This window comes from Amblyomma mixtum, chromosome 9, assembly GCF_055824585.1.
Source record: "Amblyomma mixtum isolate Tamu chromosome 9, ASM5582458v1, whole genome shotgun sequence".
In the NCBI taxonomy this organism is placed as follows: domain Eukaryota; kingdom Metazoa; phylum Arthropoda; class Arachnida; order Ixodida; family Ixodidae; genus Amblyomma; species Amblyomma mixtum.
Window position 1 is genome coordinate 111,644,405 of NC_143020.1, and position 16,318 is coordinate 111,660,722.

General features: G+C 49.1%; 1 protein-coding gene across 1 annotated transcript; it reads right to left on the reverse strand.

Moving 5' to 3' along the window:
* Positions 1-12,090: 12,090 nt before the first annotated feature.
* Positions 12,091-13,645, reverse strand: LOC149330740 (uncharacterized). The gene has a single exon (XM_089561392.1). The coding sequence runs from the start codon at positions 13,366-13,368 to the stop codon at positions 12,172-12,174; it is 1,197 nt and encodes a 398-aa protein (XP_089417518.1). The 5' UTR covers positions 13,369-13,645; the 3' UTR covers positions 12,091-12,171.
* Positions 13,646-16,318: the final 2,673 nt, after the last annotated feature.

Genomic DNA, 16,318 nt, shown 5'->3' on the forward strand with positions numbered 1-16,318 from the left:
CTTGACATTTGTAAATCCTGCTCATCCATGTTGAACAACAGTAAGAGGCTGTTGTCATTGCAGCTGTTTACGGGGCATATTGAAGAAACATTACAAATTCAGGTGAGAATTCGGTGACTGGAACAGCATTTTGAAATACACAAGGCAAATTATTGTGAAGCTTTTTTCTTTAGAAAACTGGCAATAAGTGCCCTCAAAGAGCCGTTTTTACGTGTTCAAGCATAGAAACTCTAGGGTCCTTCAACAATTCAATTTAAGGAATCTTTAAATGCTTTTTCTATTTATGCGTGTAAGCTATGCACGGCATAGAGGTACACCGTCCGCCTCGCGAGCAAGAGGAATAGGGTTCGAATCTCGATGCCACTGAATTCTCCACAGGATGAAAAAAAAAAAAAACGAGGTTTGATGGAACTGGATAACCATGCATGGAGGCCTGGGATGCGGTCTGATCCTGGCGACCACAGCCTAAACCACACCCTCTCACCAGAACAGGATTTGGCCCCCTGGTGCAGTACTTGGTCACCGCCTGCGATACCGTTACAACAATTCGCCCACGCCCTTGGGTACCCAGCGCGTTCGTAGCAACCGACTAAGGTTGTGGTCAGAACTGTGACGCAGAAGGGGGCACCAAAAATCTCTGGCTATGGACAGGCGGCCATTGAAATCTGAGCCTGGCAACGTCTGCCACTAGGACATAATCCCATCAGCAAATTTCTCCTCCGCCCACCTAATTCTCTGCCGCCCCCTGCTATGCTTGCCTTCTCTTGGAATTGCTTTCTCATATTCCATGAAGGTTATACAGTGGGAATTGGTCATATTCTGCGCATTTCTCTATCACCTAATTGATAGTGTAAATATGGTCGATTGTCGAGTAGCTGTTAAAAAGCCTGCCTGACCATTTGGTTGATTAAAGTGTAACGTTGTCCTGACTCCATTAATGATTACCTTAGTAAACACCTTAGAGGTAACGGACGGTAAGCTGATCGGTCTGTATATTTCAAAGTCCTTGACGTCTCCTTTCTTAGGGATTATGGTCATGTTAACGTTCTTTCAAGCTTCTGGTACGCTGGAGATCATAAGCCATTTCGTATACAGGGTAGCTAGTTTTTCTAGCCCCATCTGCCGCCGTCTTCACAGCACCTCGTATTCGGGAGGTGCTGGGTTCGATCCCCAGTGACGCCGGGTACCCACCGGTATTCTAATGGGTACAAGACTTCCCGCGGACTGGTGCTCGGCTTTGTGGCCTGATTCTGCCTGATTCTCACCTGATTCTGCCTGGCCCTCGCCGGCTGCTTGCCGTCTACTTCTACGGTTACTCCGTAAATACGACTGCCGGATTATCGATTGTCGTCTATTGCTTGAACGCTAAGGTCGCTGTCCACAGTTTAAAGGGGCTCCGCGATACTTTCCTCAGTACCGGTTAATATCATTAAATGAATACATCGTGCGTTCCTGAGTCCAGTGCAAAAAGAATTATTGAAATCGGAGCATGCAAACGAAAGTTATTGCACTTTGAAAATTCGAAATGAAAAAACCAGACGAAAACGAATTCCACTCACCCATTTCACTCACCCAGTACTGAGATTGGGCGCCACCAATCATAACCGCGCTTAGTGCACACGCAGCGGAAGCTTGCAGGCAGTTGTTGCTTTGTCTTCGTCCCCCCGTGTACTCAGGGCTGTAGACAGGGCAGGGGCGGCTAACAACAAAGGAAGTTCACCGACATTTCTTTGTGGGTAGGATTGGAATGCAGTCAGCTTCTTTTCTTTCAGGAGGACATCTACAGTTTCAAAACACCCAGATAATCTTACCGCCTTGTCGGTGCAGGACGCAGCGCACGTCAATTGCGAGGTCAAATTGCGAGGTCGTATAGCCACGTGGAGCGCCTCGCTGAACACTGGGGAAGGCGCCCCGGTCATAATAGTATACGCTCCTCGCTTTCTACTTTTATGAGATGGTGAACGCCACCTAATACAGTGTTTATATTTGAAAAGTGCAGGTTTGCCGACTTCGTCCCAACGATTGCGCGAGAACAGGTAACTGATAAGAACTTTCCTGACTTTCCTCTTAGCCGAGTGGGCTGGCTCTACTCCGCAAGAGGTTCTCAGATCATACCTTCTATGTCACAGGGGGTTTTTCTTTTCGAGAAATAAAATTACGAACGCTATATTTTTTTTTGTCCTGGGCCACTTAGTAGCAAACCAAGCGAACGAGATAGCGGTCCGAAATTCCTAGAAACGCGTGCCCAGCATTGCCGTCGCACGGCAGGCTGCCTTCCAGATATCAGGGCTCCTTCGAACACCATAACTACATTGGCGAGTTGTGCCTCTGGTGCACAGTTTGGCCCGGCAGCATCTCTTCAGCCTGCGTCAAGCTACTCACCATTTTGATTTCTTATACCTGTCGGCGGGTTCGACCAACTACACTCCAGAAGACATACTAAGGAAGCCAGCAGTCATTGAAACAAAGGAAAGCATTAGAGGATGTTCGCATTTTTATCATTTTTACTTGTGGTTCTGATCAATGGGAAATTAATAGTGAAATATTTCCACTGCTGAAAGACAATGGATTAGAAAGTATAAAAAAACAACCGCATGCCACCGATGCAGTCCGAATTGACAACCTCCAAATTTCGCATACCGTGTTCTAGCAACTGATTTTTCTTATTAATGCACTAAAACGCCCATCGCTGTCGCAGTTTCCTCCAGCTGCGCGAACACAAAATCCACGTTATCTCAGGCTGCCAAGCGGCACGTATAAATTATCCGAATGACAGGATATCAGCAAACACACACCGGAACTTAAAAAATATTTTTCATTCATGTTGCAGCGAAGAAGCACAAACACACAGAGAAGGAAAGCGCGAAAAACACTGACGAACGCTGCTGTTTTTTGCCTGTTCCTTTCCTGTGTGTTTGTCCTTCTTCGCTGCAATATGAATCAAGAATGTTACCAACTTGCCCAAAAACGTGTTTTACTCAAGAACTTAAAAACGATAAAACGCCAACTTCATAAAACTGTTCTCATCTGGACACTAGGCCACGTGTCTGTGAGCGGTAATCAGCGTGCGCTCACCGCAGCCCGAGGTCTTACTAAGTGGGCTCACAAAGAAAGCTATGTGGTACCGGAATCATCATCATCAGTAACTTTTTTCCACACTGTGGGCTTTATACTCCTGCTTTAGACGGCACCCAAGTTGCCGCAGACACTGGCGGCGTCATCGCCCAATTGGATGATCTTTGCTTGAGTCTCCTGGTCGGAGCTGAGGAGATAGGTCTCCGGTCCCACAACACTACAGAGAGATCCTTACCTACCACAAACTAAATCGGTGAATCTACGCCGCGCCAGACAAGAAGCTCACGTCTGGAGAAACCCTAGCTTGGAGGAACCTACAGACAGACACATACCCGCACCTCAGCCTCTTACTCCACATACACACCAAATATACCAAAACACATGAAGCTAAGCGGGGGGCACCCTGCACCGCATCACACTATATGGGCTATCCGAAGCGTGCAGACCACCCCGAGAATTCCAAACCCACGACCTGAACAGAGGAAGGACGTGCTATGCAGCTCAAGCCCAGAGGACTGAAGACCACGTTCAGCGCGAGCAGCAAACAGCTAAGACCGTAGGAGCCCTGGACTAAGGACCCCTCCCAGTTCGGGTGTCACTAAGCCTTTTTTCTTTCAATAAAATGTTTACAACCAGCACCACCAGCACCGGTATCCTTAAGCCTACTAAATTTTTCGTGGGGATGGTTAACCTGCTATGGTATCTCAATACACATGGATTCTTTTTCGGATTTTAAATGAGCCTGAATACAGCAGCCTGAGGCAGAAAGCCAGTTTTGGTAAGACCTGCTAATAATTTAGACGGACACGCGCCTTTATTCGCCTCCGAATGTTCGTGACCGATACATTCGGCTGCTTTCCTCAACCGACAAGACCGCCTTTGCAGTGGGCGCGGTCAGCATCCCCCGCGAGGTAGCAGCCACGTTGGTCACGGACAAATTACCGTAGGCCGAAGAGGCCGCCGTCGCCCTGGGAACCGTTCAGGAAGGTCCTAAAACAATTCTTAGCGATTACAAAACGGTCCTTCGCAACTCTACGAGGGGACGCATCTGCTGCACAACCTACACGATTCTAAAAACGCTTCCTAAACACAGGGGCGATGTGAACCTGGTTTTGTCAGCTGAGCAGGTGAGGAGGCTTCTGACACGGGAGCGCCCCGAAGTGAGGCCCTGAACCCGTGTCAGGCAATAACGCAATAGTATAGAGAGCTGCTAGTGCACCTGCCTGATCCGCCCGATTCCCTTAGCAGAGAACAGGCTACCACGTGGCGACGGCTGCAGACGCGGTCGCAGCCCAACATCCTGACAGGCACTTAAACTCCCATGAACGTCTTGTGGACGTTTAAGACGTCCATGGGACATCCAACGGAATTTTAGAGCTTATTGGGATATTCCCCGAAATGGTAAACCCGTTCTGTCAATTGTGCGGCGAGCCTGCCACTTTGGACAACATAATCTGGGACTGCTCGGACGGACCGGTAGATCTAGTTACATCTCTCTCTTCTAACGCGCCGCTGTGGCTCAGTGGTTACGGCGCTCGGCTGCTGACCCGAAAGGCGGTGTTTCGATCCGGCCGCGGCGGCTGAATTTCGATGGAGGCGAAATTCTAGAGGCCCGCGTACTGTGCGATGTCAGTGCACGTTAAAGAACACTCAGGTGGTCGAAATTTCCAGAGCCCCGGAGCAGGAACGTTCATGTTCCTGCGGACCATGACGTCGGCAGCCCGGCTGGTTGCGATGGCCTGTTTGACCGGGTCCGCGGAGCGCAGCAGGGTCTCCCATGCCTTCCAAGTGGTGAGGTGATCCAGGCACCACGGGGGAGGGTCCACCGGGCAGAGGAAGAGGATGCGGGAGAGGGTAGTGAAGGGATGCTGGCAGGGGGTACAGGAAGGGCTAGTGGAGTGATATCGGGATTGCAGATAGGGGGACTGGAGGGTGCGCGTCTGGAGGCGTCGCCAGAGCGTCTGGTGGTAGTTGTCTAGGGAGGCGTGGGGTGGGGGGTACAACAGGCGCGCGGCCCGAAAGGCCTGCGTCAGAACGCTGAAGGAGTGCATGCGATCCCGCGTGAATCCCAGACCGGAGGCCGACGGCGCCTGAAGAACCTCGGGCTAACGCGTTAGCGGCCTCGTTACCGGGATTCCCGGAGTGCGCAGGCACCCTTCTCAGCTCCACATGGCGGGGCTGGTGGGCGGCAGGCGAGCTTAGTATTCTAAACGCAGGGACATGAACTCGCCCGCGCACGAAATTTAGTATCGCGGTTTTGGAGTCCGATGTTATGTAGCGTGCTTCCGTGTGTGCAAGTGCGTAAGAGATGGCTGCTTCCTCGGCTGGCTCCGAGGAGGTGACCGAGGGGAGGGGGACAGTAGCAAGAGGCTGTAGGGCAGCTTTTCGCTTCGAGATATCCAGGCTTAACCTTAGCTAAGCCACAGCCAATTTTTTTTTTTATGCTCGAAAGCTTTATTCTGGCCAGTTTTGTTTCTCAGAATTTTCGAAGCTTCGCCTGGGTATATTAACTCCAAAGCCTCAGCAAAAGAGGCCGCAAGAAGCGAGAAATTCGTGATTAAAGAAATGGCAGGAACAGCGAAATTTGCTCTTTTCTATCATAGGGAGCACTGAAATGCTAACGCAACACTTGGTTAACCTACCTTTTCGATCTTCAGGGTAGCGGTCTCAGCAAGCCGCCAGGTGGCGTCCCACACGCATGCTCTTTGCTATAAAGAGAGCTCGCCCATTGTAATATAAGGGTGTCCCAGCTAACTTGGACCAAGATTTAAAAAAAAAAACTAAGCGTCCTTCAGAACTGAAACCACGTGGATGTTATTAGGGTTTATCTAAAGTTAAAGTACCATTTTTTCGCTTCTCCTATTTGAATAATTAGACGACATAAATAAACTAACTTTCTAAATATAGCTTGAAACGTTCAGGCGTCAATACGAAAGTTGTGGAGCTCCACAAATATTGGCCACCCAGGCACTTCCAACAGCGTGGCTGTTTTTATTCGGCAAAAACGAAAGCCCGCGGAGTTTAAAAAAATACCACGTGAAAGCCGTGCGCCCGGATGCGTCGCGACTGCAGCGCTGTCATCCGTGCTTTGTAAAAAAAATCTCTGCCTCTCCCGTAAACGAGAGTAGAGTAAGCATGAAATGTTTACGGGCCTAATGTCATCTCGGTGGACACCCGAACCGCACCGTACAGGAAGGGAGGAACGCCACCACCCGTTCAGCGCGATGCCTTGCCATTTGAACGCAAGGTTTTTTGAGGAAAGGAAATGGCGCAGTAATTCTCTGCCATCTCGGTGGACACCCGAACCGCACCGTAAAGGAAGGGATGAACGCCACCACCCTTTCGGCGCGATGCCTTGCCCTTTGAACGCAGCGCTTCTCCCCCGGATCACGTATGACAACGAAGTGTAACGTGGCATTTATGTGCTTTTTGCACGCCTTATTAGAAATCGGAAATTATAATTCCGTGCATTATCAAACCCACAGCTCCACTGATATCTTTATAAACATTGAGAAGGCACTGGCAGCAGTTATTTTTTGTCTCGTTTGGAGACCAACCGGTGCTTGCATGCCGGTCGCGTAGGAGGGCTTAGAGAGTCTCGTTAAATCTCGTTAAGTCTCGTACGGTGCCCGGATGACTGGAATTTAGTGCCCGGATGAGTGGATTTCAGTGCCCGGATGAGTGGATTTCAGTGCCCGGATGACGGGAATTCAGTGCCCGGATGAGTGGATTTCAGTGCCCGGATAATGGCTCTAGGTCTCGGCGTGACGTCACCACACTGCCGACAACGGGGGCTAAAAGCATTTCATGCTTAAAACACTCGCTTTGCGCCTTTCGGGCTGCCGAAGACAGAGCTTCGCGTTATGCCTGGTTCCAAGATAAGCGCCTGCGGGTACGGGCGGCAGTTGAAAAAAAGCCCGGCTCCCGTTTCTGCGGCGATAATTGCACTCTCACGTTAGCAGGATGCATGCGGAGGTACGATGGCACTCATGACTTTGAATTTGGGAACAAAATCACAACATGCAATTACGCATACAACAAGGATGATAACGTCGCGTGAATCACGCTGAAAAACAGGAGCCGCGTTTTCTTTCAATTGCCGCCCGAACCCACTGGCGCTTATCTTGGAACCAAGCACAACGCGAAGCCCTGTCTTGGGCAGCTCGAAAGGTGCGAAGCGAGTGAAGTTTTTTACAAAGCACGCATGGGAGCGCTGTAGTCACGGCGCATCCGGGCGCATGGAGCGCGCTGTCACGTGGTATTTTTTAAATTCCGCGGGCTTTCGTTATTCGTGAATAAAAACGGCCACGCTAAATCTACCACGTCGGAAGTGCCTGGGTTGGACAATATTTGTGGAGCTCCAGAACTTTCCTATTGACGCCTGAACGTTTCAAGCTATATTTAGAAAGTTAGTTTATTTATCTCGACTAATCTTTTAAATAGGACGAGCGAAAAAATGGTCAAAAGCGTAGCTTTTTGGGCTTGTTGGTGCATGATCATAGCGATATAATAGCGCAGATTAGGACAGGACACACGAAGAAGACACGAACAACACGAGCGCTCGTGTTGTTCGTGTCTTCTTCGTGTGTCCTGTCCTAATCTGCGCTATTATATCGCTATGAAAAAATGGTGCTGTAACTTTAGGTAAGGCCTAACAACATCCTCGAGGTTTCAGTTTTGACCAACGCTTAGTTTTTTTTATAAATCTTGTTCCAAGTGAGCTGGGACACCCTGTATATGAAATCACTCGCCGATCTCGAGCAGTTTCCCGTTTTCGCCTTTTTTTCCTGCAAGAGAGCTTTATTTAGCATAGTTTTGTTTCTCAGAATTTTTGCACCTCCGCCTGGCGTATATTAACCCTAAAGCCTCAGCAAAAGAGGCCGCAGGAAGCGAAAAATTCGTGAATAATGAAATCGCACGAACTGCGAAATTTGCACTTTTTTTTGTCCTGTGGAGCACTGAAATCCTACAGACACACCCGGTTAACCTAACTTTGCGATCTTCAGGGTATAGCGGTCTCGTCAAGCCGCCAGGTTTCGTGAACTTTCGAGCTTGTCAAGATGTCCAATGTCCTTTGAATATGCAAACAAAAGTTGATTGCATGTCTGTGCTGCCTAGGGCACGCTAAGGATCATGTTCCATCGTTTCTATCGAGGCGCAGTTGTCGCATTTAGGACTGTTTAATTGACCGCTTTCCTAAATGCAGCGTTCAGGCGAAGTCGGTGATAAAGCGTTTCCGGATGGCGAGGATCTGCGTTATCTTCGTGTTTAACGAATACGATAGGGAGTAAACCTTTTATTTCGTTTCATTTGCAAGCTAAGCGCACTTGCGCAACTTGCCTCTAAAATGCAGCATTAAGAAACTGAGAATTTCACACATGAAATCCCTTCCTCAGCGCGTTACGCATTTATACACCACAACGGTAGTCCGCAACGCCTGCGACGAAGTCAAACAATCCAATGAGCATACTGAGTCCGATTCTCCATACTGCGATGTCAGTGCACGTTAAAGAACCCCAGGTGGTCGAAATTTCCGGAGCCCTCCACTACGGCGTCCCTCATAGCCTCAGTTGCTTTGGGACGTTAAACCCCAATAAATTAAACTATACTGTTAATCACAAAATACGTGTCTTTTTTAGGTACCTTTATTCGGGCCCGTCACAACGACATGTAATGACCAGCCGCGGCGGCTGAATTTCGATGAAGGCGAAATTCTAGAGGCCCGTGTATTGTGCGATGTCAGTGCACGTTAAAGAACCCCATGGTGGTCGAAATTATTGGAGCCCTTCACTACGGCGTCCCTTGTAGCCTCAGTTCCTTTGGGACGTTAAACCAAAATAAATTAAACTAAACTATACTGTTAATTACGAAATACGCGTCTTTTTTAGGTACCTTTATTCGGGCCCGTCACAGCGACATGTAATGACCGGCCGCGGCGGCTGAATTTCGATGAAGGCGAAATTCTAGAGGCCCGTGTACTGTGCGATGTCAGTGCATGATAAAGAACCCCAGGTGGTCGAAATTTTGCGGAGCCCTTCACTACGGCGTCCCTCATAGCCTCAGTTGCTTTGGGACGTTAAACCCCAATAAACTAAACTATACTGTTAATTACGAAATACGCGTCTTTTTTAGGTACCTTTATTCGGGCCCGTCACAACGGCATGTAATGACCTGCCGCGGCGGCTGAATTTCGATGAAGGCGAAATTCTAGAGGCCCGTGTACTCTGTGATGTCAGTGCATGTTAAAGAACCCCAGGTGGTCGAAATTTCTGGAACCCTTCACTTCGGCGTCCCTCATAGCCTCAGTTGCTTTGGGACGTTAAACCCCAATAAATTAAACTATACTGTTAATCACAAAATACGTGTCTTTTTAGGTACCTTTATTCGGGCCCGTCACAACGACATGTAATGACCGGCCGCGGCGGCTTAATTTCGATAAAGGCGAAATTCTAGAGGCCCGTGTACTGTGCGATGTCAGTGCACGTTAAAGAACCCCAGGTGGACGAAATTTCCGGAGCCCTTCACTACGGCGTCCCTCATAGCCTTAGTTGCTTTGGGACGTTAAACCCCAGTAAACTAACTATAATGTTAATTACAAAATACGTGTTTTTTTAGGTACCTTTATTCGGGCCCGTCACAGCGACATGTAATGACCGGCCGCGGCGGCTGAATTTCGGTGAAGGCGAAATTCTAGAGGCCCGTGTACTGTGCGATGTCAGTGCATGTTAAAGGGTCAGTCTACTCACCGAGATGAGTGTATAAATAATGGCATATTCTGGTAGTTGGCACCCTATAACATCAATAACGAGGGGTCTGCGCCCGGTTTAGGCAGGAATTTATATTTTATTTCGGCGTTAAAAGTCGCGTAAAAAAGCATGGTGGCGACCCCAAACGTTCATTTTGTTCAAGAAAGTGGTAGTCTTTTTTTGTAGAAGCATAAGTGAATATACTACGTACCATTTGTATGCCCCAATGTCAGAGAAACGCACGTTTTGTTCTAGTAAACTGTAGAAGGCGTACCGCTCTCTTTTTTGTAAATCACATGAATATTTATAGTTACACGTACGCAAAACGCAGGCACATTCCCACTTTTAGTTCAGCGTATGCTAGCAGAGACGCAAAAATAAACTCAGCCTATAGTGGCGCCATCTGGCCGTCAGGACGGGAACCATTGCTGTAAACAAACCGACTCTCCACTCAAGCCTAGGAGCGGCAGAATCGTCGCTCTAATAATTAAAATAAAGCAAATTTATCTCTTATATGTTTTCTTATAGGCGAGATGAGACGAAGCGAAAGACAGGCGCTCCATTTATGGCCAGTGAACGCACTGAAAAAGGCAGCAACAACGAGAATTCAGTCCGAAGCGAGAGGTCCGGCTTCGACGGGCGCCGCCATGTTTGTCGCCGCGCGGCGGAAATCCAGATGGTTGCCAGATGAGACTACCATCTCATACAGATGTGTTCCCACATTAATAAATTCTATTTTAAAATGTTCTACCGCACTCCTTGGCACCACAGCTGGCTAAACGGTAATTCGAGTAAAGAGCTATCGGCTGCCGCAAAGAAAATATGGTCGATAAAATTCAGTAGACTGACCCTTTAAACAACCGTACACTGTAAACAAAAATATACTCAAAAGGGGGTAAAAAGGGTGGCGGCCACCCTTTTTACTCCATCTGTGAAAACATTTACTCCATGAGTGGGGAGTAAAAAGGTGGAATGTCCTCCATTTTACTCCCATGAGGGAATAAGGGAGTAAAAATGAGGATTTACCAGAATTTACTCCAGTCTAGAAAGGGAGTTAATTGTGCCATATACTCCAACAGTGCCGAAATGGAGTAAAAAAAACACTATTTTGTGCAATCCGCCCCGCCACCTAGCGTCTCGTCTGCTTCTGGTCAGTCGTCTGATAACGGCGGTGAGTGAAGACCGCTTGGTTACCATCGTCGCCGGATCTCTGCTGACCTGCTCCTTCACGGGCGCCAGCCGCGATACAAGATATCGGCTTGTCGCCGTTTTCCGCTGCAGTACGTTTCATAATTGAATTGCTCCTGTGAAGCCTCCAGTGCTCTAACGATAACTGACTTTCCTTTGTTTGTGTCGCCACCCCGTTACAGCGCCCGCTTAGGCCTAATTTTCACAGGCTTTTTTCAGTGTGGTCCTCGCAATGTGTTGCAGCAGATTATGTGTTGCATCAACATGGAACTGTGATAGAACATAGTGTCAACGCTGAGCTCTTGATTGAGCTCGTGAGGCCACATTTTTCCTCAGCCATGTTTAAAATCCAAGCCTTAATGAAGTGAATATGAAAGCAAACACTGCCATTCCAAACTACCATCAGGTGTATTTTCATCTTTTCTGCGCTGGTTTTGGGTCAAATATAGCGTGGTGCATGACCGTGAAAACTACCCAGCGTCTCCTTGTCAGTTTTGAACTACTGATTATAATGTTACATCCCTTTATCTACGAACATGGCCAACGTAACGAGCTCGCAGCAAAAGGAGACGACAAGCAGACGACTCCTGCCGCGTACGCCGCCGCTGTGCTAGCAGACGGCGGAAAGAATGCGTGACGCGGGGTCTAGGGCAGCGCAGTTTCCCAAGTTGGGTTGCCGGCGGCCCGCAGAGCTACTGCCCGTTTACGCCGCTGTCACTGCTGTAAGAGTGAGCCTGAGTGAAGATAAATAAACATGACGCCATTTTTGGGCTCCATTTCTGTGGTTAGTAAAAAATTTACTCCCTTTTCACTCCAAAATAACTCCCTTTATACTCCAAAATAACTCCCTTATATAAGGGAGTAAATGAAAAACACCATACATATGGAGTAAAAAAAACCTCCTTTTGGGTGTGCGTTAGAGGACAAGCCATTTACTCCCTTTTAGGTGTTTTTTTGCTACAGTGTAGGTGGTCGAAATTTCCGGAGCCCTTCACTACGGCGTCCCTCATAGTCTCAGTTGCTTTCGGGCGTTAAACCCCAATAAACTAAACTAAACTAAACTATACTGTTAATTACGAAATACGCGTCTTTTTTAGGTACCTTTATTCGGGCCCGTCACAGCGACATGTAATGAGTGGCAGTGTGATACACAGCTATTTCTTCACTGGCTTGTACTTTGGTAAATAGATCTCATAGTCATTACGGCGAGATCCCTTTCAATGCCTGCTAAATATTCTCGTGGGGGTTCGTGAAAACGAACCGTGCTGGATGTACAGCTGGGCACTTTCGGAAGCGTGCAGCAGCGTCGGTAATGATTGAGCACGGCCACAGACGTGGCCAGCCCTACCTGCTTAGCACTGCCGCAGTGCTTATCGACGGAGTGAACACCGGCGTTGCAGACAGACCTGGCACGGGCCACATACTTTGTGTATCCGGAGGATTGAACGTGCGCTGCTTCTTCGCAATAGTACGTGAAGGTTCTCATTTGAAGAGGTAGGGGCCCATTAATGGCGTGAAGGGTAGCCATAGGATATTCGGCGCAGTATAACCTGCTGCTGAGTATGAGGCTTCCCAATTGTTCCTCGCCTAATTTACGCTCTTCCCGTCGGAGCATCGTCGTGAGGTTGACATTGAGGGGCAGTATAACTAACTCGTCGAAGTCGACGGAAATGTAGTACTCCACCTTGGACATGGATCGGAAGATACAGTCGTACATTGCCGGCAACTGGCCGCTAGCATGAACGAAAGCAAGCAGCTTTGAAACCTTAAAGAGAAGTTTGAATGCAACGACTGTTATGTCGATTCCAGCAGCTTGCAGTGTGCCAAGGAGGAGCTTCATCTCGAGGGACATTTCGAGGTCGTAGAAGTAGAATCGGGCCGCTCCCAGTAGTCTGTAGTGGGCGATGAATTCCGCGACCTTCCAGAGTCTGACGGAAGAGCCGTAAATTGGCCGGACACAGACAGCGCAGCACTTCTCCTTGGCCTTTTCCGAAGGAATGTGAAGCTGGAGCCATCTGAGCGAACTATTGCGCGTACCTCGAAATGTGACAGCCACCTGAATGCCAGGAGCAGAGACACTTGTTTTGTCCGGTGGCGGACACAGGATTAAGGCATTCTTGAAGGCGGGTTTGTGCCTGTTCCAGGTCCACATTATTTTGATGCTAGCGGCGTATTCCGTTGTCCGATTAGAGGACCGAACAAGGCACACTAGCTGAGGAAGCGCTTTGGAGGCGTCTTTTTCAGCCAGCCGCTTCCGGACGAGGCTGATAATGTGGATGGCGCGCCGTACTGTGGTCACCAGAAAAGCGGTGAAGATGTGCACATCAGCGCTGACAGCGTGCCACCGTTCTTCTTCCATGTTGGGAGTGGTCTGCGAAAGAAGGCGCAACTTTTGCGCAAGACGCTCTTCCCAGGGGCTGAAGTACTGCTGTCCCCGAAACTCCTTTTCGCTTGGACATTTCGCCCCTGTTGAAAATGAAATAAAAGAAGCGTTCGTATCAGTTACACATACTGATCAAGCTTTGCAAGCCAGAACGATCGCTAGAAGATTTCACTCAGGCTTTTTATTCTTCTGGAGTAACCTGAACCTACGAAATTCCTTGCGAACATGAAATCGCGCTGGAATGCAAAAGAAAGAGCAGCGCTAACGACGTCTTGCGTCTAAATTCTTCTGATTGTTGTGCTTATCTGCAGTAACTTTACATCGTCTCTATTTCAGCAGGTATCGAGCCAAAACTAAGTTTGACATTTGACTGTCTAGTCTTCACCAGCATTTCTATGTTTGCACTTCGCTCGCGTAAATTGCAAAGCTTAGCAACCTGTCAGTGCAGTGCGAGAGTGCGCTACGCGTCTCAGGAGGGCTGCTATCTCAGGCGGCATCTTCCCTTCCTGGGACCCCGGAGGCGCTTGAGCAAGAGACTATGGCAGAACCGTCGGGTTTCGGGGGCCAACACTCATTGCGGTCCGAATGCCGACAGCTTGTCCGTCATCTTTATTCGTACGCCGACAAGCATTCAACTGGCCAAGCCAATACCTCCTAGAGGTATTGGCCAAGCACACCCCGCAAGAGTGACAGTGGCGCCGGCCGGAGGAGAAACGACCCAAGCCGGCGCGAAACTCGGGGAAAACGGGGATCTAGACGGGGAATGCCGCATGCGCCGTTGCTGCGGCATTCCCTGTCTTCACCGGGCCTCCCGGCGGCAGGCGACGGCGCTGAGAGAGGGGTAGACACTCCAGCCTGGAGAGAGGGATCGCACGAATGGACGGGAAAACAAGGAAAGCGGGGTAATGTGGAGAGGGGCACGGCGCCCGAGACGACACCGCTGGGCAGTCGGTCCTCCGGCGCCCCAACCGTACAAGCCATCGGGGAAAAGACGAGCCTGAGCCTACGAAAAAGGAGAACTCCGCAGCCCCTCCGTTCCTCCTGACGAATACTCCCGCGCCAACGCAGCTGCATATAAGCTTGAGCATCACAGCCCATGGGCGTACGGAAGGGGGGGGGGGGGGGCAATTTTATTTTTGCTGGTTGCCCCCCCCCTTCCCCCCGCTGGAATTACGGATATTATTTATGCACATTATTCACATCAGCGCACGAAACACGGACAAAAGAGGGGAGAATCGACAACACAAGCGCTGTGATGAGTGAAGAAAGTTGGGCGACTTGGTACTTGTTCATTATTCACAACAGCGCACGAAACACGGACAAAAGAGGGGAGAATCGACAACACAAGCGCTGTGATGAGTGAAGAAAGTTGGGCGACTTGGTACTTGTTCATTATTCACAACAGCGCACGAAACACGGACAAAAGAGGGGAGAATCGACAACACAAGCGCTGTGTTGAGTGAAGAAAGTTGGGCGAGTTGGTACTTGTTCATTATTCACAACAGCGCACGAAACACGGACAAACGAGGGGAGAATCGACAACACAAGCGCTGTGTTGAGTGAAGAAAGTTGGGCGAGTTGGTACTTGTTCATTATTGACAACAGCGCACGAAACACGGACAAAAGAGGGGAGAATCGACAACACAAGCGCTGTGATGAGTGAAGAAAGTTGGGCGAGTTGGTACTTGTTCATTATTCACAACAGCGCACGAAACACGGACAAAAGAGGGGAGAATCGACAACACAAGCGCTGTGATGAGTGAAGAAAGTTGGGCGAGTTGGTACTTGTTCATTATTCACAACAGCGCACGAAACACGGACAAAAGAGGGGAGAATCGACAACACAAGCGCTGTGATGAGTGAAGAAAGTTGGGCGAGTTAGTACTTGTTCATTATTCACAACAGCGCACGAAACACAGACAAAAGAGGGGAGAATCGACAACACAAGCGCGACAAGGATTCTCCCCTCTTTTGTCCGTGTTTCGTGCGCTGTTGTGAATAATGAACAAGTACCAACTCACCTAACTTTCTTCACTCATCAATTATTATTTATGCACTAGTAGAAAACTACACAGGAGAGCTTGATTAGCACGCTTAAGAGATATTAACCTATCGGATTTTGCTTATTGAGTTCAATTCTATGTTCATTAATAAATTCCAATGAATGTTCTCCAAGCCTAGAACTAATTTGCTGCTTCTAATTCTTGTTTCATGTGCACAGTTGAGACCACAAATAGTTCCTTTTTGGAGCTACCCTACCGCCTCCCCCCCATATATCCGGCCATCGGGTGCCCCCCCCCCCCCCCTGGAAAAAGTCCTGCGGACGCCCTTGCCCCCGCCTCTGCATATTGTACTCGATGGTATGTAATTCTTGTAATTCTGCACTTGTAACTTCTAAAATTGCCTCCTGATCACACGTGTGATCATCACCAATCGCCCTCCGCTGTTTAGCAAGCCTTCCTTGGAAGCCTGTGCCACGGAAGGCTGGCTAGTACACCCGTTTCCTTTCCGTGTAATGTTGTTGTTGTTGTTGTTGCGACTGAGAGAAGAATGAAAAGGAAAGTGCACGGGCCTGCCAACTGGCTCAAGCCGAGCCACCACCTCTGCAACGTGCAGGTAGAGGACAGTTCAAAGATCAGAGGAAAGAGAAGAAAGGAAAGAAAAGACGCGCGTCGCAGCAACAACCGCGTCCGCCGAAGCGGACGCTGGCTGAAAAAACAGATAAGCGACCGTATCCGTGCTTCTCCCGTGTAATGAGAGAGCCCTTGCCACTATCCGTTTCCATCGATCATTGCCAAGGAGGATATATAAAACTTGCTGGAGTGGAGGGGGCGCTTGTCAAGTGAAGCCGGCCGCCGCCATCTTGCCAGTGGCAGAAAGCGCGCTTGACGCCGGCTCGCGCTGCTGCTTTGGCGCGCTGTTTGAG